Below are 23706 nucleotides of genomic sequence, written 5' to 3'. Positions count from 1 at the left end.
GATATGTGTAGTGGAGTGCATGCAGTTGACTGTGCAACTCTGGTGTGCAGCGTAATAAATGAATACTCTGGAACACAGCCAAGTGAAGAATGAGAACACACCGCTGAAGCTATCTGTGTGCCTCCCTGAGCCCAGCTCCTCCTTATTTCTCTGGTATTTACTACCTGGATGTGATTTAAAAAAAAAAAATTTTTTTTTTTTTTTTTTTTTTCATTTTTCTGAATTTGAAAATAATGTTTAGTATGTACAGTAGTCTTTCTGAATGTATTTAACACTTGGCTAAAACTGGGGTAGAGTACATGGTCCCTACCCTTAAGAAATTCATATTTGGCTCCTAGAGACAAGACTCAGCCTAAGAATATGTGGCAGTCCTAACAGCTAAAGTTTGTATTCCAGGCTGCTCACAGAAGGGAATCAGAGTCCAGATAACCTGCTGGTTAATTTAGAGATGGCCTTATGAAAGAATTTAGAATTTATTTGATTATTCAAAGGATGTGGGACCTGGGCACAGTGGGAGCGACCGTCACAGCCCTGCCCACGCCTTGTAACCGTAGTGACTGTCAGCCCAGCCCCACCTTGCACTTCTTTGATTTCTCCGCACCCCCACCTGCTAAGGGGTTGTAAGATGCAGAACCAAAGGACCTGGGGGCACAGCTGTCTCCTGATTCTCTCAGAGGCCTCCTAAGGGTGTTCCCAGGTATGTTGGGATTACACTTTGAACAGGAATGAAGCAAGTGGGCTGGTTGCACACCGTAGTATCTTTTGTATTTTGAAGTCTTTTATTTCTTCCTTAGAATTATTTATTCACACAGGGTGTTAAGTCTCAGTATTTTGTTTTATGCGAACATTTGTTTCTTTTACATTGGCACAGATCATGCATGCGTTTTCAGTGGCTCCTTTTGACCAGAACCTGTCCATCGATGGAAAGGTTTTAAGTGATGACTGTGCCACCCTCGGAACCCTAGGCGTCATTCCTGAATCTGTGATTTTGTTAAAGGTAAGTAACGGCTCTGTACTTGAGGGGTTCAGGGCATTCTCATGTGTAAACTGGGTGCAGTGGTGGTTAAGGTTCCCAGGTCCTCGCCAGGATGTGGTAACAAACTACTGCTGTGAGTCTGCTGCATGTCTGGATGAGCCACGAGAGACTTAGAGGAAGTCACGACAGTCACTGGGTCTGTGGGCTTTTCATAATTCTTGTTTACAATAATCTAGATTTAACCTCCTCCCTAAATTCTGGATTGATGAATTAATTAACCGTACTTCTGTCTATTAAAACATCCCCCCCTTCTCAGAAGCACCAGCCAGTTAAGCTCGGAAAGAAACATAAGACTCAAGGCTTGGCCACAGTAGTCAAAATACTTTTGGTTGGCTTAGTGAGATTCTTGTCCAGGATATGAAAATTGACCTTGGGGAGAAAAGGTTTAAAAGAGGTAGGTGTGTTTTAGAAAGCCGGGGCTTCTGAGACTGTCACGGATGAAGATTCGTTGAACCAGCCTCGTTAGCCCAGTCCTACTTTCCCTCAGGCAGGGCCTGATTTTGTCACTTTCCTCTGCCTCTTTTGTTTCTGGGTGGCTAGAAGCATGCCCCCTGCATGATGTGTTAGAATATCCTGCAGGTTTTTGAACTGGGGAGTGTGTTGTTCATAGGCAGAGCCCCCGTTCTGGCCAGATAAAGTTAGGCCCTGGAAGTGGTGACGCGGGTCCATATCTGGCCCTTCACACGCACGCACGCCCCTCATCCTGCTCCCCGCCCCCTCCCTCTGCTTGGTTTTCTTGGAACTGTAGGTTCTGTGGAATTAACTCTGAAAACCTGTCTGGTTTGCTGGATCAGAAGAGCCTGGTCTACAATGCTAGAAGCAGCCGCGTCGCTAACGGGTCTGTACTTCAGGCGGGCAGCGGAGTCCGCCTGGGCCCTTGTCCTCTTGGCCCTCGCAGCTGACCGTACCATACGCTCAGACTCAGCACTCACTTCCTGCCTCTAGGAGGACATGGCTGTTTCATTCTTGATGCTGGGGAAAGATGGAAATGTATTTTCAACCTAATTGGCAGTTTTTGAGGGCCGTCCTGATTTTACTTCTCCCAACTCACGCTGTCATCATTGGCACCTGAAATCATATCCATTAAATGAGGATATCTGAACCTTTCTGCATCTAAAAAGTATTTGAGGAACAGGAGAAGCAATGCCACATCCAGTGTGCAGTCTGTGCAGTTATGGGGGTGATGAGTCTTGACCCACTTGACAGGATGTCGTTTGTTCATCCTGGACGTCGCCAGCCCTGGCTTGAACCCTGTTTTCCACTGGACAGTGTTTATGTCCGGGAGCAACATACTGGTCAGCTCCATGGCCAGCCTTTTGTGTTAGGAGGTTGGGCGTTCTCCTCATCCTGGCTTCCATTCCCGTACGGTTTTGAATTGTCTTCATTTGTTTTCTAGGCTGATGAACCAATTGCAGATTATGCTGCAATGGACGATGTCATGCAAGGTAAAAGACCAGTTTGTTTGGGGAATTGTTGAGGAACTTGTTCATCGATGGTGGGGTTTTGGTTATTGAATGTTTAGTCTACAGTGATTTTACTTTTAAGCTTGAATAAAGCTTCTACATGCTAAGGTAGAATCTCTCTTTAAAGAACAATATCTATGAAGATTGAGAAGACGGAGGAAAGTGTAATAGTATTTAGTTTACTGTAGGAAACTGAAACCAATGCAAGCCTGCAGGCAGACGAGGTCAGCAAAAGCAGAGCCTCTGGCAGGCACACAGGAATTAGATGCCCCGGGTGCCTTTGCACATAGGAGTGAGGTCCAAACCTAAAGGCAGGTGGGAGGCTCCCCACCTCACAGACCCTCTCAGCCTCCCCTTCACACCCATTCAGTGCCGCTTCTGACCTGTGGAGTTTGTGTTTCTCTGAAGAGATTAAACTGGAAAGGTGAGAATGAGACGCATACCTGCCAAATAGGGAGACCAGCCGTTTGTTCAAACACTGGCAGCCCATCTCTTACCTCCCACAGTGGAGGGAAGAGATTTTCCTCTAGGGAAACCAGAGCAATTCAAGAAAATAGCCTACAGATATTTTTTTAAAAGTAGTTCATCTCCCAGGTACCTTGGGGTGAAGCCAAACCAGACAGTTTTCAGACATCTTTTCAGTCCCTCATGCTTCTGTAGGTGGGAGCGGATGGCCAGAGAACTCCGGACAGTGGGGCAGAGAGCAGCATGGAACCAAAAGACATCAGTCAACAGGCTGAACAGGAAGTAGATGATGCAGGAAGCACAAGAAAGCTTTAAAAGTAACTGTAAACAATACGAGAGAAAGAGCAAACAGAGTCTGTGTGTAAGGAACGTTCAGAGAACAGAAGACCATTCATGAAAATAAAAACGGGTGCACCAAGGCCCGGGTACAATTAAGTGCAAATCTAGAGATTAAGATCCTAAAAACATCTAGAGGTACGGAAGGAAAAACCAGTCATATTCCTGAGATGAAGAGTCAAGGACGAACCAATGGGCCAGTGCCCACAGGAGAATGAGGAAGTGTGAGCTTCAGTCGAGAATTCTTTGACTAGACTATTCTGTTACACGTGTTTGGTGGCTCTGTGAATATAAGGCCTCAAAAAATTTCTTTCTCACCTACCGTTTACTCTGGGAGGGTGTACTCTGTTAAACAAGAGTAAGAAGAAAGACGTCAACAGTGGAACCTAAAACAGGGATCCAGCACAGGAGTAGATGCCCTCGAAGATGGCGAGGGGGCAGTTCCAGACGCAGCGCTGCAGGAGGCGTTGGCGCACACCCACTCCGGGTTGGAGCACATCCCCTGGGAAAGGTGGAAGTGATAGATGACCATCCTGAGGAGTTTACCCTTGAATCGGAGATGGTACGGAGAAAGTGAGACACGTAAATAACGCAGCAGTTACCAGCCCCAGAGAGACAGGGTCGTACCAGACAAGAACAACCACCAATGTGCCCCAGGGGTTCAACTGTGGACACTCTTAAGAAGTAAAAATAGTGTAAACACGGGAGGTTGGCTTAACAACAAAACACATCAGTGCGTCAGGAGGATCATTAGGGGCCATGTGTTATGTTAGAGGCGGTTCTATCTTTGACTGAGGAAACTATTAGGTATTACCAAAAATTATGAATTAGCAACATAAGCATCTGGAAATGCAGAGGTTAAACACCAGAAGACACGGCCACAAGGCCCAAAAGCTGTTCCCTGTAGAGTGTGGGCATGGGAGGAGGGGGACGGGAGGCGGGGGCCCCCACCCCTCCCCAGTCGTTCAGCACGTTGGCTCCAGTCACAACCCTTGTTCTTCCAGTATTTGTCTTTTTCAATGATGCATGTGTATTGCTTTGATAAAAATGAAAACAAAGATTGTCATTTGATATTATCCGTAACTTCAAAGGTAACCTTTATAGGTGAGTAGGGTTATTAAAAGCTATTCTAAACTTTCCATCCTTAGGGATTGAAGTGCACTTACTGCTGTCTGTAGCAACAGTCTTTTCAATTTGGAATTCTTTTTCTTTCCCTTCCAGTGTGTATGCCAGAAGAAGGGTTTAAAGGTAAGTTGCATTTGTCATGTTTTGTTCATGAGTGTCACAGTCATACTGTAATTTTCTATTAATGTGAAGCCTATAATTTGATTTTAAATTTTAATTCAATCTGAGTCTCATGACTGAAATTAATTTTAGTTAAATGCATTTTTTATTCAAGCTTCTTCATTATCTGTATCAGCACTCACGCCTCAGATCAGGCCTGTGTGTTAGATGTATCTACTGCCAGATGTCCACTGTGCTTTTTCTGTCTGGTTTGTGAGGAAGTGGGGCACTCAGCTAGTGGCATTTTCATTTTTATACTTAACCTTTTTCCAGTTCCTCTTATCAGTCCCATCTTAGAGCAAAACAGTTCATAACTGACAAGAATTAGAGGAGAAGAATCTGCTGAACTACATTAGGTTCAGTGAAAAGGGTTCATTTCTCTATGTAAGATTAAGGCATCTCTTGGATTGTTGCTTTAAATGGATAAACAGCAATGCCTTCTCCTGCATCCTGGCCACTAGGGTTATGCACACAGTTGAATTCAGACCTTTGACTTTCACAAATTTACCTGTTGCCATTTTGATTCTTTGTGGCCTAGTCCAGAGGTCCATGACAGGTTGTGACTTTTGCCAAAGAAGTTTGGCATCAAATGCCAGGCATTCCTTGCGAACAAGTGAGCCAAGCTACCTGCCTCAGTAAAGCCTCCCTCTCCGTGCTGCTTTTTGTGGACACGTTCCCACTGCAGAGAGACTCCCAAAGTGCTTAAAACAAAACAAACAAAGCAGAACTTTTTTTTTTTTTTTTAATGAAAAAACGGCCACCAAATGAAAGCTTCAATAAAATTTGATTACCTTGTGTGAAGATAATGCATACGAGCCACATGGCTTTCAACAGAAATGTGCTTTAGCTGAAAGCCTGGAGTCTGCTGATATATTTTCTTACTCTCAATGTCAAAGGGCTTCTGTGCTTACTCACTAAGCTGAATATTCCTTGTTGGTGATGCAAATGGGATACGTGAATACCTTGCAGTTCACAACTGTGCCTCCACATGTGTTTCTTTCCCCAGGTACTGGTCTACTTGGACATTAATCTTTTTGAACACTTGCTGACTGCTCAGAAATGACCGGAAGGGAAGAGGAGTTTGACATGTTAGGGCATTAAAGAAAAAGTGGATTTAAGAATTAAACCATTACATGACTCTTCCAAAAGGCAGAAAACCATTCAAAAAAGTGACTGTCCCAAAATGCCTTATGTCAAATAAAGCAGATTGCACTGAAGGCCATCAGACTTGAAGGAAATGTTTCAAATTTTATATTTAAGGGGGGTGGTGGGAGGGAAAGGGCAAGTAAAAGGCTGAACAAGTTTAGTAGCAGTATCAGTAAATCATGTTTACATATGAGATTTATAGTCACGGGAGGGAATAAAGTTCGTTCTATTTCCTTGCTCGAGTTTCATACCAGATGCATTGGTCCATGAAGAATTTGTATCACAGTAGATGGGAAAACATTCTGCTCTGAACTAAAGTGATTCTTTAGAGACATAACCTGCTTACCAGTACCTGTCTTTGATTCATATTTTACTTTCAATAAAGCATGAAAGTGAAGAACTTGCTGTAATTGTGGGAAAGTATCTTCAGATCAGACTCCTGTGTCGGCCCCAGGGCCACCCCGCTCACACGCTGCCTGGGTCAGTCTCGCTGAGTGTTGGGAAGAGGAGGGAGCACCTGTGTGTCTCCTGCAATGAGCCCCAGGGGGTTGTGTGTCATTTTTGTCTCCCAAGACTGTTCACTTTCATGCATTGCAGAAGGGGCGGCGAATGTATTGCACGTGATAGCATCCTCCAGTGCTGCTGTTATTCAGAGGAAAGTGAAAGTCAATCATGTCCGACTCTTTGCGACCCCATGGACTATACAGTTCATGGAATTCTCCAGGCCAGTATACTGGTGTGGGTAGCCTCTCCCTTCTCCAGGGGATCTTCCCGACCCAGGGAAGATCGAACCCAGGTCTCCCGCATTGCAGGTGGATTCTTTATCATCTCCGCCAGCAGGGAAACCCAAGACTACTGGAGTGGGTAGCCTGTCTCTTCTCCAGGGGATCTTCCTGACCCAGGAATCGAACCCGGGTGTGTTGCAGGTGGATTCTTTACCCACTGAGCTATGAAAAAAGCCCATTATTCACAAGTGGGAAATCAAATAACACTTGCCCTTTGGAGAAATCTGACCACCTTATCAGAAGAGTAAAATGGCCTGAAGTGCATCTGGATGCTAACACAGATTTTTATATAAGGTCTCATCTTCCCAGCCTCCAGATCCCATCTCTTGGGTCTCACTGCCCTCTCCTCTCTCTTGCCGCGTTGCACAGCATGTGGGATCTTTATTCCCTGACCAAGCATGGAACCCACCACGCCCTCTGCATTGGAAGTGCGGAGTCTTAACTACTGGACAGCCAGGGAATTCCCTCACTTCCTCTCTTTTCCAAAGCATTCTTCTGAAATGCCCAGAAAAGATCTTCTACATCACATTATTTAACAAAGGAAAAATGTGCCCTGTTATCCAATTCAGGATTATTGTTGATTAGCAACATAGAGGCAAAACAGTATTCTTGAGAAAACTTGAGGTTTTCAAATGGAATTGAAGACTGGAGCTTGTTTCTCTGTTTTCTCTGAGTGTGTGTGTACGCTGGAGTTTGGGGCCAAGATGCTGACTCGGACATCTCCCTTGATAACACTCTATTCAGCCTGGGGTTTTGCTCGGCCTTTTTTTTTTTTTTAAACCCCGGCCTTTTTTTTTTTTTTTTTTTAAACCCCTCCCTTTTCTGAAAATTTAAACTGAAATCCTGGATGGGGCAAGCAGGTTTCAGTTTGAGAACCAGTAACCTTGGCAGCATCCCTTTTGAACAGCTCTTTTTTGTCAGAGTCATTATGGCTGTTTGGTAAAATTACAGCTCCTTGCCTATGTTTTTCCTCTGTGTTTGCGGTGTCTTTAGTCTGTCCCCCTGAGGAGGCAGGGGGTGTTTTAATGAGTCTGTGTGAGAGCGTGCACTGCACACAGGACCCTCAGAAGCCATCCATCCTTGGAACCTGTGGGTCCCACCCTGAGGTCAACACAGGGAAAAGAAGGACTCCTGGTTTAGATCGTGAACTACTCTTCTGATATTTAGATTCCCCCGCCCCACCCCCACCCCATGAAGCTGAACATAAAATAACACGCCGAGCACCGCTCCTTGCCCAGGGTAAAGACCTGTGTGTGGTTCACTTAGTGCTTGAGGCCGCTGCTTCCTTCTGCTTACTAAGACGCTGTTTGGCCAGAGAAGATTCTTCCTGAGGATTGACATAAACATGTCAGTAGTCCCCAGAAATCTAATACCCTTTCCCAGTTTGCTGTTAATCGCAGTTTCAAATGTGTTACTTGAGTCTTTTTCCCTCCTGCATTGGTACAAAATAACAGCCTGTGATAAAAGTCTTTCAGGCTGATAAGCCAGTACTGGCTCCTTTGTTAACTTTGCAGAATGGGTGGGAGTGGGGTGGGCCCCCACAACCCAACCGTGTTCTACGTGCCCAACCTGGAGTGACATCTGTGGCCCCCGTAGGACCAGCAGCGCTGTGAGGCTTTATTAATAATGCTTAGGCCCCAGAGCATGCCCAGGCCACCCCTGCTGAGAAGGCTTGGGCTGGACTCTTCCAGCCCCGGTCCCCGGAGTTACGCGGTATTGTGTACACGTATTTTGTGGCCCTCATCACCACCTCACCGCTTAGTACAGGGAAAACAGGTACAGCGTGGAACCTAAAATCCATTCTTGCCTTGTCTGAATGGATAGAGCTCAATTATCAACTTGGCTGATGAGCACTGTAAGTTGCAAAGACTTTTTCCATCAGGTTTCACTTGTCATGCATGTATTCGTTTCTGTCTCTTTTTATTATTACTATTTTAAATATGAGTCTTCTGTGAAAGGTAAAAGGAAGCTTGAAGTCACTGCCACCCCCCACCCCGTTCTGTTTCTTCCCTTTCCTCAATCCGAATCAAATGGGCGTCACATGCCGTTCTGGTAAAAAGTTGTGACCTACCTGGCGTGTAGGTCACCATTTGGATGTCTTCATTCCAAGGGGAGTATCTGCGTATTAGTTCCGGGCATTAATGAACTTTATTGGTTAGAATTACAGTTAACCTTTCTGCCCAATTAGAAAAAAGTGAACGTCCCTTTGTTTCTGTGACGTCAGAATCCAGAGCCAATTTTTTATTCCATTTTTAATTCCTTTTTTCGGGGGTGAGGGAGCTTGCTGCAAAGCTTCTGAGACCTTAGTTCTTGGACCAGAGATTGAATTCCAGGCCCACAGCAGTGTGAGTGGACCACCGGGGAATTCCTCAGAATCTGTTAATACCCTAAATGTCCAGTTGGTTGGTCTGTGTAGTCATGGGCTTGTTGACCAGACCCTGGTTAATATTTGAAGTGAATGCTAGGATTGAATAACCCATTTTAAATACCCAAGAGGTGATTTATGTCTGTCTAAACAAACTGCTGAGGTGAAATAGGCATTGGAGCCTGCCTTTCCTGTTTCAGAATCACGAAGGAGTGTCACGTCTTTTCTCTCTGGCATTTGAATGTTCTGCTTATTCAGTGTTGCAGGGGACTGTGACCAGAGTTCAAGCTCAGGAACTACCAGCATTTTCATTTTAAGAAGATTCTCACCCCTTTGCCGATGGCCTGTGTGCCCACCACCCTACAGTGACCCCAGGCGCAGGGTTTTGTCACTGACTGTTTCTGGTGAAGGCTGGCAGTTTGCCACCCCCAAAACCCAGGCAGTGTGTAGATACCGGTTTTGGCTGGGGATTTGATTATTAACATGAGTCCTTTATTCATTAAAATACAAGTCACAGACCTTTGTGAAAAGGTCACACTTTGTCTGGCATTTCACGGAGCAACAGCTTCATGTCGAGTCCTGAGGGCCAAAGAACCGAGTAGGAAGACAGAAAACCCCTCCATCCCAAACATTTGTGGGTTTTTTCCAAGTCTGACTTTTGAGCTAATTGGGCTGAGGAGGCTGCTAGCTGTTCAGATCGCACCTGCATGTGTAGGCGAGCATTGGAAGGGCACGTTTGGGAATTTGGGTCACCATGCTGCTGATGATCTCAGCATTTACCTCGTAATTAAGAAAACGTACTTGGCTTTGCTTTGTCTTCCTTTCCCTATTATCTCTCAGAGCAGTATTTGCCGTGTGTTTACCCTTCCGCACTGAGAACCACACAGTAATACATTTTTGTTGGAATAGATACTTTGTATCATTTTTTGTAAGGGAATGCTGTGGAACCTTCCGCAAGTCTTCAAAAAGAGGTCTTCTAACCACAGAGCCAAGCTGCCTGAGAACTTGAGGACATTCCTTATGCTGGAAGCCGTTGGAATTTAAATAATGGCTGGACAGGTGTGTTTGGTCATTCTGTTACATAAATATTTTCTCTTGGCCCATAAGGAAAACGAAGCGAATGGGCAAACAGTAAGGCACCTTGACTGTTTATCTGCAGAGTCAGATTGAAAAGAATTCAAAACACGTTTAGAATGAGTGTTGACGATTTATGCCTTTGTGATAGGCAGGTTCTGCCCCAGAGCAGCAGCTTCCGGTGTCTTGATTGTCATTGCCAAGAACATCAGTAACAGGTGCCATGAGCTTCGGAGGCAGCTGTGCAGGCGCGAAGCAAAGCAGAAGGCTGTGGCCAGTGCTTCAGGCTCCTTTCTGACCTGAGGATCATGTTTGTCATTCTTTGTTTAACCTCTTGAGACTTCTGGAATAATACTTGTTGAGAGTAGAGTCCAGGGAACAGGTATTTCTTGTGCTTCTGGGGGAACTTTCCCAACAGGTAAGCCCCAGGACCCGTTTTATCAAATGATTGCAGTGTTACTTGCTTACCGTATTACATTCAGCACTCTTAAAAAATGCATATGTTTCAGACAAGTTGGTGACATTTGTTCATATGGTAAGAGTTGAGTATTTTTTCTGAGGCTCGTTAGATTTTGGGAAGAGGCTGTAGAATGGATCTTGTGAGTCAAGTCACTGTTGTAGCTTGCCAGGAGTTGCCTGGCCTTTTCTAGGGGACACTGTCCTGCCTCCAGCGTTGAGAGCTGCACCAGCTCATGACTGGATTAAGCCACGGCCGTGTTCCCCGCCTCCCCACCCGGACCCCAGCAGAGATAAGACCACGTTCCCTGAAGAAGCGGATCCTGCTAGCAGATGGGCTCCATCCACAGGCACCAGAAGTGCGGTGGCTCTTCTCGTGCTGCCTTTTCACACCTTGCCATCCCCCGAAGCTGTCTCAGTTCCCCTGAAGTTAGTTCTGAGAGCTCGTCCAACGTGAATACTGTATTGATCTCAAATAGAGGGCATCATCTGTTCTCCCCTCGCATGCTTTAAGAAAATTTTAAAAAACCCTGCTTTCAAGGATTTGGCTGAGATTGCACAGACCAGGGCTTTTGACATGAGTGCTCTTGGTCAGGGAGGGCCGCAGCCTAGTAACAGCAGCTGGAATGGCAGCTTTATTTCCAGACCGGCATTAGCGCTGCCAGGCAAGGCAGGCCCTGGGCCACAGGAAGTGGGGGGACACACCCCGAGGAAGCCAGAAGGCCTCGGCAGCGGCCGCCTGGGCTGAAACGCTGCCGGCTGGCACTCGGGCCTCTGCAGGCTCGGATCTTGGTCTCCCCTTCCCCCATTCTCTGGCGTGTTTGTTTGTAACCGAGGGAACAGTGGAGTGCTACCGGCCCTTTTTATGATCCTGGATAAGTATGTTCCCCTTTGTGCCTCAGTGTTGGTTGTAAAAGGAAGCTGGGTGTAGAAATTATGAAGATAGTGGGGCCTCACCTCTTCACCTCCACCACCAGCCCCACCCACTGCCTCCAAGTCCTGGGAGTGTGTTTGAGAAATTGCCCCAGTGGACCACCTCTAAGGGACTTGTCTTTTGTATGTGAGTCATTCTTTGCTTTATGTTTGGAGTTTTTGCTGCATCTCCCATCTGTAGCATGCACTGGCTCTGGGTGAAGGAGGCTTCAAGCCGTGATAGACTGTCTGGAACTAGAGTTGAGTTATTTATTTTTGTCTTAACTGGGAGCCAGAGTTAGGGCTCTGCTGGATCCTACGTCTGCACTGAAAACCAACTCCAAATCCCAGGAAATGGCTCAACCTAGTTAGCGCTGGGCTGTTGAGCTCCCTGAGGGCAGCTGTCCAGTCATTTTCCTCATCTTGTACCCTACAGTGTGGCACATAGGTTCCCAGCAAGGAAGAACTGACCCCTGGGAAGCTCTTGTCTAGCCACAGCAGGGTCCCTGGGGGGGAGTTTTCCATTACTTGGGTGTGACCAGTGCCGTCCCCACCTTTAGGCTTGCCTCTTTTGCCCTCAAAATGGGGACTTCGTAGCTATGATCACGACTGTCATCCAAGAGTGGATCCTCCCGGGTGGTGTCCTCTCTGCCGTGTGTCCGGCATTAGCAGGGCAGCCCCCCGAGAAACCCAGGCCTCAGAACATTGCTCAACTGACATGGGCCGGAGCTGACTCCCAGTCCTCATCCAGTCTTGCTCTCACTGGAGCAGGACTTTCTTCCAGCCACCCCTGCAGCCCACCCTCTTCACCAGCCCCTCCTCAGCCTGACTCGCTGCTCCGCGGACAGCACACTTCAGGGAGCCAACCCTCCGGAATTTTCTCCGTCTGCCCCCGTCCTCATCTTTCTGGTCTGGCCAGGGAGGGGTGGGGGTCCGAGAGGAGAGTTATTTCCCTTTTTTTACTCCCTTGCGTATTATTCCAAGTGTACTGTTGGGCTGCCCACGTTTTCACTCTCCAGCCTTCTTAGACATCAGATTTCTTTTTTCTTTTCTTGAAGCCAGCTCTCATTTTTCAGCAGTTGGGAGGGAGGGCAGGCTTGGTGGCTGGTCGCAATGTATTAAGTGTTTGGAAAAGAGAAGGCTTGTGCCCAGAGGCAGCCATGCGTGAGTGGTCAGTCTTGAGTGGTTTGGACTGAAATAGGGCAGAGAAAGCAGAGCGCTGGGGCCTTCATCCAGTCTTCAGTACCCAGCCCCCTCCTGCACGTGCCTGCTGCCTGCTCCCCAGGGCCCCGACGGTCTCTGCATGCGGCCCCCAGGACACAGGAGAGATCACAGGCCTCTTGCACGGAGGTTTTTCTGTAAAGAGAAAAGTGCTGTAATTGAAGAGCTCCTTGGTTATAAAAAAGAAAGAGCCTTCATTTTAGGAGCCACTCAGCCAGGGTTGGGTACTGTTCAGCCCCTCGGGGTCCCGGGAACCGTGGGCCCTTGGAGAGTCTGGAGTTTGCTGGTCCAGATCACAGCTGCAGCTCCCCACTGTTTCCAGACCTCCTCTGCTTCCATGGGGCCCCTGGCTGCTCTCACATGAGGCACTGTGGCTCCGTCCTGGAGCCCGACCTGCAGCGGTTCCCTCAGCAGCCCTTTCCAGCTGGGAGCCCGTGGTCTGTGCCTCACCACACGGAGGGGAGAGGGGGAGCAGCTGGAGAAGCTGAACAGGCACCGGAATCTTGATGGGAGTGGAATTCAAGGGTCCTTCCGGCACCATGTACAAAAAAAGAGGATGGAAAGAGGTGTGCTGCTTTGGAGAACCCTGGAGTTGGTGTGCTCTCCCTGAGAAGCCCAGCTTTGCTCTAGGCAGGTCAGCCCAGTGCATGCTGCCGGGAAGGGCTTTAGGCTCTCAACCATCATTTCCCAAATATGACTCAGTTTGATTTCACCCAGCATCTCCCAGGACCAGTGTCCTGCACAGCACGCCCATCTGGGGCAATCACTGCGCTACAGAATCCCTCCTGCACTATCCCCAGAAGCGCCTTGACCAGTCTCATTCGACTCCTTCCCCCTTATTGGAGCTTTGAACCACACTGTAAAGCCTTGGCGCATCCTGAGAAGGATCCAGGCTCAGGCCTGCAGCTTCGACAGGAAATCAGATGCCCCCCAGGGGTTGGGGTGGGCACAGAGTGGGGAGGCGCTGCTCTCAGAGCCCCAGCAGTTTCCTCTCCTCGACGGCCCTCTTCTGCCAGCACTATGGGGCCCTCCCTGGTGGTCCAGTAGTTAGGACTCCGCATGCTGGTGCAGGTCACGCAGGTTGGATCCCTGGTCCGGGAAGATCCCTCAGCCACGGGGCAGCTAAGTCGGTACCACAGCTGCGGAGTCCACGTGTGCTAGAGCCCAGGCTCCCCATCTAGAGAAGCCACCACAATGAGAGCCCACGCTGACAACCAGAGAAGGCCCACGCGCAGCGACAAAGACCCAGCACAGCCGAAACTAAATACTGACAAAAATTAAAACAACGTCTGTGGCCCTGTAACACAGCAGTGCCGCGACGCTTTATTAGAAGTGCAGACCCAGTGAATCTGGATCCGGCCACGCCTGTGCTCTTAGAAGTTCAAGGCAGCCTGATCTGGGAACTCTTTCCCACCCGTGGCTGGGGTGAGCCTGCAGATGAGACCCCAAAGGACTGGAAAGCACATGGACCCCATTCCTACTTCCCCTCTGCCTTTTCAGTTTTCTGGGGGGGCGGGGAGGTGGGGATGAGGGTGAAGCATGGCCTGCAGTTCCTCCTAATTCTGATCTCTTGACTGAGGTGAGCGTCTTGGCGGGGAAACGGGTCCCAGCACAGTTGGTTCTCAAGACTCAGGCCTGCACATCTCAGATCGTCCAGCAGCGGATGTAAGCATGGCTGAAGGCCCCGCGTGTCTTTAATGAAATAAATCCCCATAGCTGGGAAAATGGAGGTGGAAGTCATTTATTAAGCACACAGCAGGTGCTCAATAAATACACTGAGTAAGTGAATACAAGACCTGGAGGCTTCCCGCACGGTTCAGTGGTACCAAGTCCATCTGCCAATCCAGGAGACACAGGTTCGATCCTTGACCCGGGAAGATCCCACATGCCTCGGAGCAACTAAGCCCCTGTGCTACGACTGAGCCTGTGCTCCGTAGCCTGGGAGCCTGCCACACAGCTACTGAAGCCCGCCGCCCCAGAGCCTGTTTCCACCAGAGAAGCCAGGGCAGCAGGACCCAGCAGAGCCAAAAATAAAAATGTTAACAACAGCAGCAAAATGAGTGCAAGACTTGAATCCTCACTGAATCTTTTCTTTGAGACGGGCCTCCCACGCTGATCTTGGAGGGCAGAGGCGTTGGAGGTTTGTCTCTACCCCTTCGGCAACTTACTAGAGCAGCATGTGAGGTCCAGAGGTCTCAACGATCCCCTCTGAAGTTCACGCTCTGCGTGACCCCGGCCTGCCAAGCATGCCCCCAGCCATAGTCCCCCCATGGCTCCAGCCTGTAGACACAGGGCCTCAGTTCACCTAGAAGGGTTGTCCCTTGGAAGCGAGGCCAGTGCGTTGTGGGCCCTGGCGCTGCTCAGGTGTCCTCGGCGTTGCTGCTGCTGCTGCTCCAGCGCTTGTGACCTTGGGCCCGTCTCTTCCCCTCTCTGCGCCCCGGGGGTCAGGTTCAGGTCATCTCGGGGCGCCCCTTCCTGCCCGGGTTTGCACTCCAGCCCTGAGGCCACCTGTCTCCTGCTGCCTTCCTTCTACTTCTCCTTTAGAGCGTGCCCTGAGGGTCGTCATCACCGCCCCCCCCCCCCAGCTCCGTTTCCCGGTGAGGTTGAGAGTGGGAAGCAAGTTGCCGGGGCCAGGAAGGATGTCGCGGGGATGGGGCTAGCCGGCTGGAGGGTGGGGGGACCAGTGCGCGGCCGCGGGCCGGACGCAGGCCAGGCGCCGGGGTGCGGAGGATGCGCGCGCGGGCACGGCTTCCTCACCCCGCTAAACCCGGGCCGCCTTCTCCTTCCTCCCCGCCCCTGCAGACGCGGGCCTAAGGCGTGGGCTCCGCGTCCGCGCCGATCCCACTTGCCCCAGAAGTTGCCCCCTCTTCCCTGGGGCTGGGGGGGACAGGGACCACCGTCTGGACCGCGGGGTCCCCGCCCGGCCCTGCCAGTCGAGCCGGGGAACCTTGAGCCGGTCCCACGGCTAGGCCTCCCCGTCTCGGGTTCTCAGTTTCCCGACCTGTAAAGTGGGGCGCAGAGCGCCCGCCTCCGGGACCTGTTGTCGGCGGGGGTGGGAGGGAGGCCGGGTGGGGGCCTCCGCCGCGCCCGCGGCCCCGGCTCCGCAGTGGGGGGAGCGCGCCGGGAGGCGGCTCCGCGGTCACGTGACGGCCCCCCGCCAACTGCGGCGGCGGCGGCGGCGGCGATCGCCGAGCCGCGTCCGAGCAGAGCTGCAGCTGCAGCCGCCGGCACCGGAGCGCCGAGCCCAGAACGCCCCCGGCCCAGGCCCGCGGGTGAGTTCGCCGCGCCCGGCGGACGCGGCCCTGCAAAGGGGAAGGGACGGCCGTGGCCCGGGCTCCCGGCGCGGGCGGGCTGGGCAGGGGGATGGGGGCCACCGGCGAGGCCCCGGGGGGTGGGGGGAGCGGCCAGCGGGGAGGGCGCGCAGGCAGGGGACGGAGAGGCAGGCCTGGGGTGAGCCGGCTCTGCCCCCTGCCTGCCGGGATGCGTCCAGGCCGCGGCTCGTGCGGGGGCTCGGGTCCCACCCCGCTGCGTAGGTGGGGGGTCCGTGTTGCGCTCACCCTGAGGAGGGGGCGCGGAGAAGTGGGTGCGTTCTCTTGATCCCTAAGGAGGGGCCCGCCCAGCCCCGACACCCCCAGGAGGAAGCGCTCCGATCCTCAGAGGAGGGCAGTGGGGGTCCAACGACCCCAAACTGAGGGGGCAGTGATGTCCTTGCTTCCCACCCCCGAACCCATCCCCGTCCCCAAGCCGCCGCGGAGCAGGACCCCCGCGACACGCAGTCGGGCGCTCCCTCGTCGCCTCTTCTGGCTCCGCAGGATCTGAGGACTCGGTGGGAATCCACAGGGTGGGAATCCACAGGGCGGTCCCCGCGCCCCGCAGACGCTTTGGTGCCAGCCGTGGTGCGCCAGGGCTTAGGGAAGATCTGTGTTCACACACGCACGCGCCCATCCAGACACCAGTTCAGGGGGTGCGCGCCCGCCCTCTGGGCTAGTGAGACCCAGACCTGTGCCTGACCCCGAGTTTTTGTCGGGAGTCCTTCCGCGAGCCAGGGGGTGGGACAGAGAAGGACACTCCATCCTTCTTGCCTTGGCGTCTGATCCGTCCTGTATCCTCCCTCCTTCTCCAAAGTCAAAGGCCAGAAGGAGGGAGCCCTGGGAGAAGCCAGGTCTGAACGGAGCACGGAAGTGAAGGAAGGGGTAGCATTTCCTCCCCAGGCTCCTAGTCCACCCTCCGGGGCTGTGGTCCCTCCTTGCCCAGGGGGCGGGGAAGAAGCAGCCAGAGAAGGTGGGTGGCCCTGAGTTTCCCAAGCTACTGAGACAGAAACCCGCCACAGGGTCCCCTGAACAGCAGCTGAGGGGGAAGTCGGTGTTCATGCCCAGCGTGCCTGAAAATGCCCCCGATTCCTCCATCTGGGACCTCAGTCCGAGGCCCCCCTCCCATGGCAGTTGGAGGGTCTGGGGGAAGCAGAGGGGGAATCTTAACGGCCTTGGGAAGGATTTCAGGGTCACGATTAATTCTTAAGTAGCAGAGTGTCTTCCACACCCACAGCAATATTGTTAAGGCGGGGAACTGGGGTCTCCATTGCACAGATGAGGAAACTGAGGCTCAGAGAGGCTAACTGAACCGCCCAAGGTCACAGAGCCATCTCTGGCTGTCCTAGCATCAGCTGTCTGACTCCCGGTCCAGGCAGAGCGCCACAGTGGTGGGGTCGAGGCAGGGTGGCAGGGTGGGGTGGCGATCCACTCTCCAGTGCTGCCTGGGGGAGGGGGTAGGTGCATCTGGATGGAGGAGGCAAAGCTGGGTCAGGTCCAGGAGGACCTCACCTTTCTTTAGGGTCCAGAACTTCCCTGCTTCCCAGAGCTCTCCGCCACCCCTGGCTGCAGCCATGATGGTGAGCATCCCCTTCCCGGGACCTTCCCAGTTCCCAGCCTTCTCCTGTGCTGGGTGCCTGCCTGGCAGGGGTCTCCAGAGACCTCCCTCTATCCACCCTCTACCTGCTGTGAGACATGATCCTTCCTTTGGCCTCTGGTCTTGGCTGGGCAGTCTCTGCTGTTCAGATCTCGCCACTGCCCCCCAGCAGGGTCAGTACAAGCCTGGGGTACTGGAACCCCAAGATCCCGCTCCACCTCTCTCTCCCCTGGCCCCAGCCCTGCCCGCTGTCCTGTTGCGGATCCAGAGACCCTGTGTGGACCCCCCAGGGCAGGTCTGCCTCCCACACCACCTGTCTGTCTGCGGAGGCCTTTGTCCTGGCTGTCAGACACAGCCGGGCAGCTTCCCAGCTGCACACACCAGACACAGGTGCCAACATGCTCTGATCCACGAATACCCGAGAGCCAGACGCAGGCGGGCCCCGCACATGCGGGCCAAGATCCCCACCTCTCAGTCCGACCCGCGCCGCAGACAGAGAGCCAGGCCATCCAGACGCGCAGAGGAGGGTGTTGTCGGCCAGGAGAGCCTCCTCTGGAGGCCTCGTCATCAGGCAGATAACGACCCCGTTATCTCCTCCAGGGCACACGCATGGTGCACACGCAAGAGCGAGCACACCCTTAGGAGGGAACCTGGCAGATAGGCCCGGGAACACACCCGCACGCCGGCCTCTGTAGGGGCTCACATGCGTGCATGCCATCAGCTTCCGGCGTGGGGGCGTGAACTGGGTACCACCCGGGCGGGCAGATGCCCCCGCCTGGCCTCAGCCCTTCTCCTTCCCTCTTTTCTGGGTCATGTGAAGCCAGGTCTGCCATCCTGAGAATCGAGAAACCAGCTGGTGTGCCCACTTGGTGGCCTTCCCCTCAAACCCACGTCCTGCGGGGCCAGAGGAGCCTCTCCCTGGGCTGTCCCTGGACGTGCTATTCCCTAGGGCCCCCTGAGACAGGATACCCCGCAGCCCTGGGGTCCCTTTTCCTTTGCCAGTTTTCCAGGAGACCTGGCCAAGTCCTGCCTTCTGCTTTGCCCTCCCCGCAAGGCTGGGGGCCAGCTGCAGTGAAGGGAGGGGAGTCCTCCGGCTTGCCTCTACTCACCTCTGCCTGCCTGGGCCCTGGCACCCTGGCTGGGCCTCTGGGAGCCTGGCATCCCTGGGCGGCAGCTGCCGAGAGGTGCTTCTAGGACTCGGATGTCTGCAGGGCAGGCTGATGTAGGCAGAGGGCAGCAAGGGACTCCGGGCTTTGCCCTGCTCACTCGGGCACTCACCCTGGGGCTAGCCAGGAGCTGGCTCTGAGTCCAGGCCTGGTCCTGACTCTGGCTGGCCGTGTGGCTCTGGGAAGTCACTTCCCCTCTCTGGGCCCATCTCCAGCTCCAAGAGGCAGCTCCGCCTGGCGAGGGAGTGTGAGGTGTGAGATGGCAGCCCTGTGCCAGTAAGGAAAGAAAGTTTGACTCTGCTGGGTAGAGTGGGGGACAGGTGGGAACCCCTGGCTAAGGACCTCCGGCAGATGGAAAACTCTGGGTCCACTGTGCGTCAGGCGGGGGTGGCAGTCCAAGAAGTTCCCGGGGCGGCCACCCTGGGGTCAGCGGGGGGACCGGGGGCAGGGGCCGCTGTGGTCTCCATCTGTGCATGTTTTTCTCATTGCTCTGTTTTTAGGGCTGCAGGCTCGTACAGGCGGTGACTCAGAGAGGAAGGGAGAGGAGGCAGAGGGGTGTCGGCGAGGAGACACCCCAGAACAGAGGGGGTCTGCCAGGGCACCAGCCTTCCCCATGGACACAGAGGAGTCCAACCTGTGATGCCTTCGCTGTGTGCTGGCTGGCACAAGGGCTGGGCCCTCCTTTGCACACTCACAAAGCGTGTATTGAGTGTGCTGAGTGTGTAATGTGTCCTGGGGTCGGTAACAGACGTGCGCTGGGTGTGGCATCCTTCGGTCCCTGACACAGCCCAGGGTGGAGCTTCTGCGGCTGCAGCTCAGATGAGGTGAAATGACCGGCCCGCTCCTCTAGTAAATACCCCTGCCAGCCTGGGGCCACCCGTCCTGGGGTCCCCTTTGGGAAGAAGACCTGAGTTAAAAATCTGACTTTGCCGCCAGCTAACCACCCAACTGGGGGCCCTTTACTCCATCTCTTTGAGCCTGTTTCCTTTTTTTTTTTAATGTTTATTTTTGCCTGGGCTGGGTCTCTGGCTTTCCTCGAGTTGCAGCGAGCAGGGGCTACGCTCTCTGGTTGTGGTGGGTGGGCTGCTCACTGTGGGGCTTCTCTTGCTGCAGAGCACAGGCTCTCGGCGCGCGGGCTTTGGTCGTCGTGGTTCAAAGGCTCTAGAGCACAGGCTCATCAACTGTGGCTTACGGTCGTAGCGGCTCCGCAGCACGTGGGATCTTCCCGGACCAGGGGTTGAACCCGTGTCCCCTGCTTTGGCAGGCAGGGAGTTCTGTACCACCGAGACACCAGGGAAGCCCTCTTCTTTTTTCTTAATTTAACTTTTGATTTTATATTAGAGTATAGCCAATTAACAATGTTGTGGTAGTTTCAGGTAAACAGCAAAGGGACTCAGTCATACATATACTAGAGAAGGAAATGACAACCCACTCCAATATCCTTGCTTGAAGGATCCCATGGACAGGGGAGCCTGCTGGGCTATGGTCCACAGGGCTGCAGAGAGTCGGACACAACAGAAGCAACTTAGCACGTATGCATACATACACATGTAAACATTCTCCCCGAAACTCCCCTTCCATCCATTCTGTAACCTAACACTGAGCAGAATACCGTGGGCTATACAGGCGGTCCCTGTTGATTATCCACTGAAATATCATCCATACAGCAGTGTGTACATGAGACTCTGTTTCTTTATAAAGTGGGGATCACCCATTTTGTGTATCTGATGGGGTTGTTTCGAGGGTTGAGATTAATGTAGGCAAACACCCAGGGCAGTGCCCAGCTTGTGGCAGATATTTGTTGAGGACTCGGGGGAAATGCGCTGGGAGTTGCCAGGCGTTCAAGTCCACTCTCTGCTGTGTGACTCTGCACAAGTCACTGACTCTCTTGGCTCCTCATTTCCATCTTCACAGGACAGGAGTGATAAGGCCTGGTTTGCCTGCCTACCTGGGGGTGCTGTTTATGCAGATCAGATATGATGGCTGGGAGCTGCTCTGAAAAGCAGAGAGCTGCACTCAGGAGATATGAATGCACAGAAGGAAAAACAAACCCTAGAAACATATGGAAAAAAATATTTCAGAAAAGAAACTTTAAATATTTTATTGCAGCAAGAAAAAATAAGCCTTTTATTTAATGCTTGGGGGGGAGGGGGGTGGGCAGTGGGAATTGTTTCCATAATCTCACATCTCCAAGGCAGTTGGCCTTAGCCTTGTCATGTGAGATGAGTAGGTCTCCCCTGGGGAGAGACCTACCGGCACCTAGTAGGTAGTCGATGAATGTTCATGGTGGCTGTGAGTGGAGTTACTAACCGCTACAGCATGAAAGTGGCGATCAGGACACCGGTTTGGCTTCACTGTGAGCCGTGTGTAGGGGTGAGTTGGAATCAGTTTCTCAAGGGCCTTGAATACCAAGCTGAGGAATTTTCTCTGCAAGCCAATGGGAAAACCACTGGCGGGACTGACTGAGCCTTCTGGGGGCAGGCCTTGGCTAGGAGCTAGTCCGGCCCGGTTCTCTGCCCTGCCCCTGCTGGGTGAGTATGGCTCCGTTGCCTATTTCTCTGGGTCCCCTTTCCCTCCTGTATGCAAAGGAGAGAGCTCCAGCCTCTTCCATCCCAGCGACACGAGAGAGGACCAAGGCACCAACCAGTCAGTCAACTGGCGGCCATCGTCTGTGCCGAAGTCAGGAGGCCCGTGTCCCCTCTGACCTCACCCCACCAGCGGTGCGACCCCGGGCAGTGCCGGCCTCTGTGAGCCTTCATTTCCGTCGCTGCAACGGGTGGGAGCAGTTTCTGCCTTTGTACCATGGCTCGAGTGATGCGGAGAAGGAAATAGCAACCCAGTATTCTTGCCCGGAGAATCCCGTGGAGAGAGGAGCCTGGTGGGCTGCTGTCCATGGGGTCGCACAGAGTCAGACACGACTGAAGTGACTTAGCAGCAGCAGCAGCTCGTGAGCTGGAGCTGGTGACCGTGCTGTGTGAGCCTCAGGTGTGCCGTGTCGCTGAATCGTGCTCTTTCTTGCCTCTACGCGTTTCCCAGGCTCTCCTGAGAATCTGGGGGTTCTGGGATCTGCGGGGGACAGTGGGTGAGAACAGACTCCTGTGTGGCGAGGGAGGCCGTGACCCTCGCGTGGCCACATGCCTGCCGCAGCCAGGCTGCTGGGGGGGTGGGCAGGTGAAGCAGGTGGTCTTCAGGGAGAGACACCCCATCCCCACTCAGAGGCGAGCCCTTCCCAAGACCGCGCTCCTCTGAGCTGGGATTTTGGGGAGTGGGCGGAGGGTGACCTTGGGGACTTCTCTCTGCTTGCTCCAGAACTGTTGGGGCAGCCGCAGCTCCTCCGTTTGGGAGGGGCTGCAGGTCGGGGCCCAGGCTGATGGTAGGCCCACCTCCCACGCTGCTGCCTCATCCCTACCTGGGGGTCCAGAGAGAGGCCACCCACCCCAGCAGCCTCATGATAGCCCAGGCAGCGGGCTACAGATGCTGGGGGGCTGAAGCTCTGGGTCAGTAGCTGCAGCCTGGCCCAGTTTACCACCTGTCTCCACCTAAGATGTGGGAGCTTTTCCAGGTGCATAGGGGTGCCCTTACGGCCCCTTTCCCAGGGCTTCAAACACCCCCGAAACAAGACTGCAGAGCCCCAGGGGACAAAGCACTCCCCTGTCTCAATCGCGGCCAGGGCCCCAGACCTCCTTGGCTGGAGAGGTGTGACCCTCCATGGTTCTCTGAGGGGCAGAGAAACCTGGCATTCTTGCCCCCAACCCCTGTCCCCAGCTGCACCATTGGGGTCTGCCCTGTGTTAGCCGGGGTGGGGGGGAGCTGGCTGGTGGAGGGATTCCGGGAGCGTTCCTGGCAGAGAAGCAGAAGGGGGGGTGATGGCGGACAGTGGGGGGCCTTCACTGGGTGCTTACGGTCTGCTGGGCCCTGTGCCGAGCACTTTCCACGAATCTGTCTCATTCATCCCTCAGAGCCACCCTCATTAGGCCCACTGAAGCTCAGAGAGGTTAAACAGCCTGTCCAAGGTCACCCAGCTGGCATGTGGCTGGAGCTGAGACTTGAATTAATGGCTGTTGGATTGCGTTTTTAGCCCCTTTGGGGTACTGCATGCAGAATTCGATGGGGAGGGGCTTGAGACCTAGTTCTAGGCAGGGGGTGGGGTGGGGCTCAAACCCTGGGGCTGCCCCACCTTCAGGACCTAGCCCTGAACCTCCCGGCTCCCTCCCACGCCCTGCCCTTTCCCTTCTGTGGGGCTCAGCATCCCGGGCTAGGTTGGAGAAGAGGACGACTGGGGAGATTTGTTTGCAGAGGTTCCCAAGGACATCCAATCCCACAGACCCTGAATTCTCCTGCACACCGCACCCCCCAACCCCACCCCGCACTAGTCTGCATCAACTCCCAGCTCAGAAACTGAGAAATCCTCAGCATCGGAGCTGGAGAGGAGCCCATGGAGATCCGCTGGTCCAGCCCCCTCATTCTGCAGATAATAATTACGATGATTGCAGCCGATGGCGGCAATTCACAAAGGACTTTCACATCTGGGCTGCCTCCCATGTGTGTGCGCCGGAGCCCTGGGGGCTGGCGGGGCGCTTGCGGCCTTTGTTAGCTTCTCACCATGTGGCCGAGGAAACTGGGGTTCAGGGAGAGGAATAGGTGGACTCCACCCCCAGATCTGGCTTCCCCGGAGCCCACTGCACCGCCCCACGTCCCCTGAGACCCACAGCCCATGCGGTGTGGCCCCGCAACTGCATCCTGCTTTAGGGACAGTGTGTAGGGGGTGGATTTTCTGGGGGGGGGTCTGCTTCTGCGAGGTCAGCGTGGGCACAAGGCAGGTATCAGGTGTGGCTCGGGGACTCTCAGTGCTGCCCACCTTCCTCCCTGTTCAGGGGAACACACACCCTCTGTCCAGGCAGAGTGTACATTAAGGGCAGAGCTGTTTTCTAGGGGCCTCTCCAGACTACCCCCCCTTAATCAGACAGAGCAGGCAGCTTGGAGAGCCCTCCTTTCACGCAGAAGGGAGCTGGGGGCTGAAGGGGTGAGGAACTGCCCACAGTCCCACTGGGGCAGTGGCAGAGCTGGACCCGGGTCCTTCTGACGGTCCCCC

General features: G+C 53.4%; 2 protein-coding genes across 9 annotated transcripts in view; both read left to right on the top strand.

Moving 5' to 3' along the window:
* USP48 (ubiquitin specific peptidase 48) overlaps positions 1-6143 on the top strand; it is a 74947-nt gene extending 68804 nt beyond the window's left edge. For 2 of the 4 annotated variants that reach the window (XM_088843377.1, XM_088843379.1), the window contains 4 exons: positions 872-997; positions 2433-2481; positions 4522-4548; positions 5591-6143. In XM_088843377.1, coding sequence (XP_088699503.1) covers positions 872-997; positions 2433-2481; positions 4522-4548; positions 5591-5613 — 225 coding nt within the window. In that variant the 3' untranslated portion in view covers positions 5614-6143. The remainder of the gene's footprint in view (positions 1-871; positions 998-2432; positions 2482-4521; positions 4549-5590) is intronic. The other 2 variants (XM_088843380.1, XM_088843376.1) reach the window with 1 other exon arrangement.
* Positions 6144-15705: 9562 nt separating this feature from the next.
* Positions 15706-23706, top strand: part of RAP1GAP (RAP1 GTPase activating protein) — a 70873-nt gene continuing 62872 nt past the window's right edge. For 3 of the 5 annotated variants that reach the window (XM_088843373.1, XM_088843368.1, XM_088843363.1), the window contains exon 1: positions 15707-15815. The gene's annotated coding sequence lies outside the window, so the exon portion shown is untranslated. Of the gene's footprint in view, positions 15816-23706 lie in introns of all 5 variants that reach the window. The other 2 variants (XR_016039026.1, XR_008682253.2) reach the window with 2 other exon arrangements.

Source organism: Moschus berezovskii, chromosome 2, assembly GCF_049115385.1.
Source record: "Moschus berezovskii isolate FMDL1 chromosome 2, NW_MosBer_1.0, whole genome shotgun sequence".
Classification (NCBI taxonomy): domain Eukaryota; kingdom Metazoa; phylum Chordata; class Mammalia; order Artiodactyla; family Moschidae; genus Moschus; species Moschus berezovskii.
Note: the sequence above shows the minus strand (reverse complement) of the source record. Positions and strands in the feature narration are given on the sequence as shown.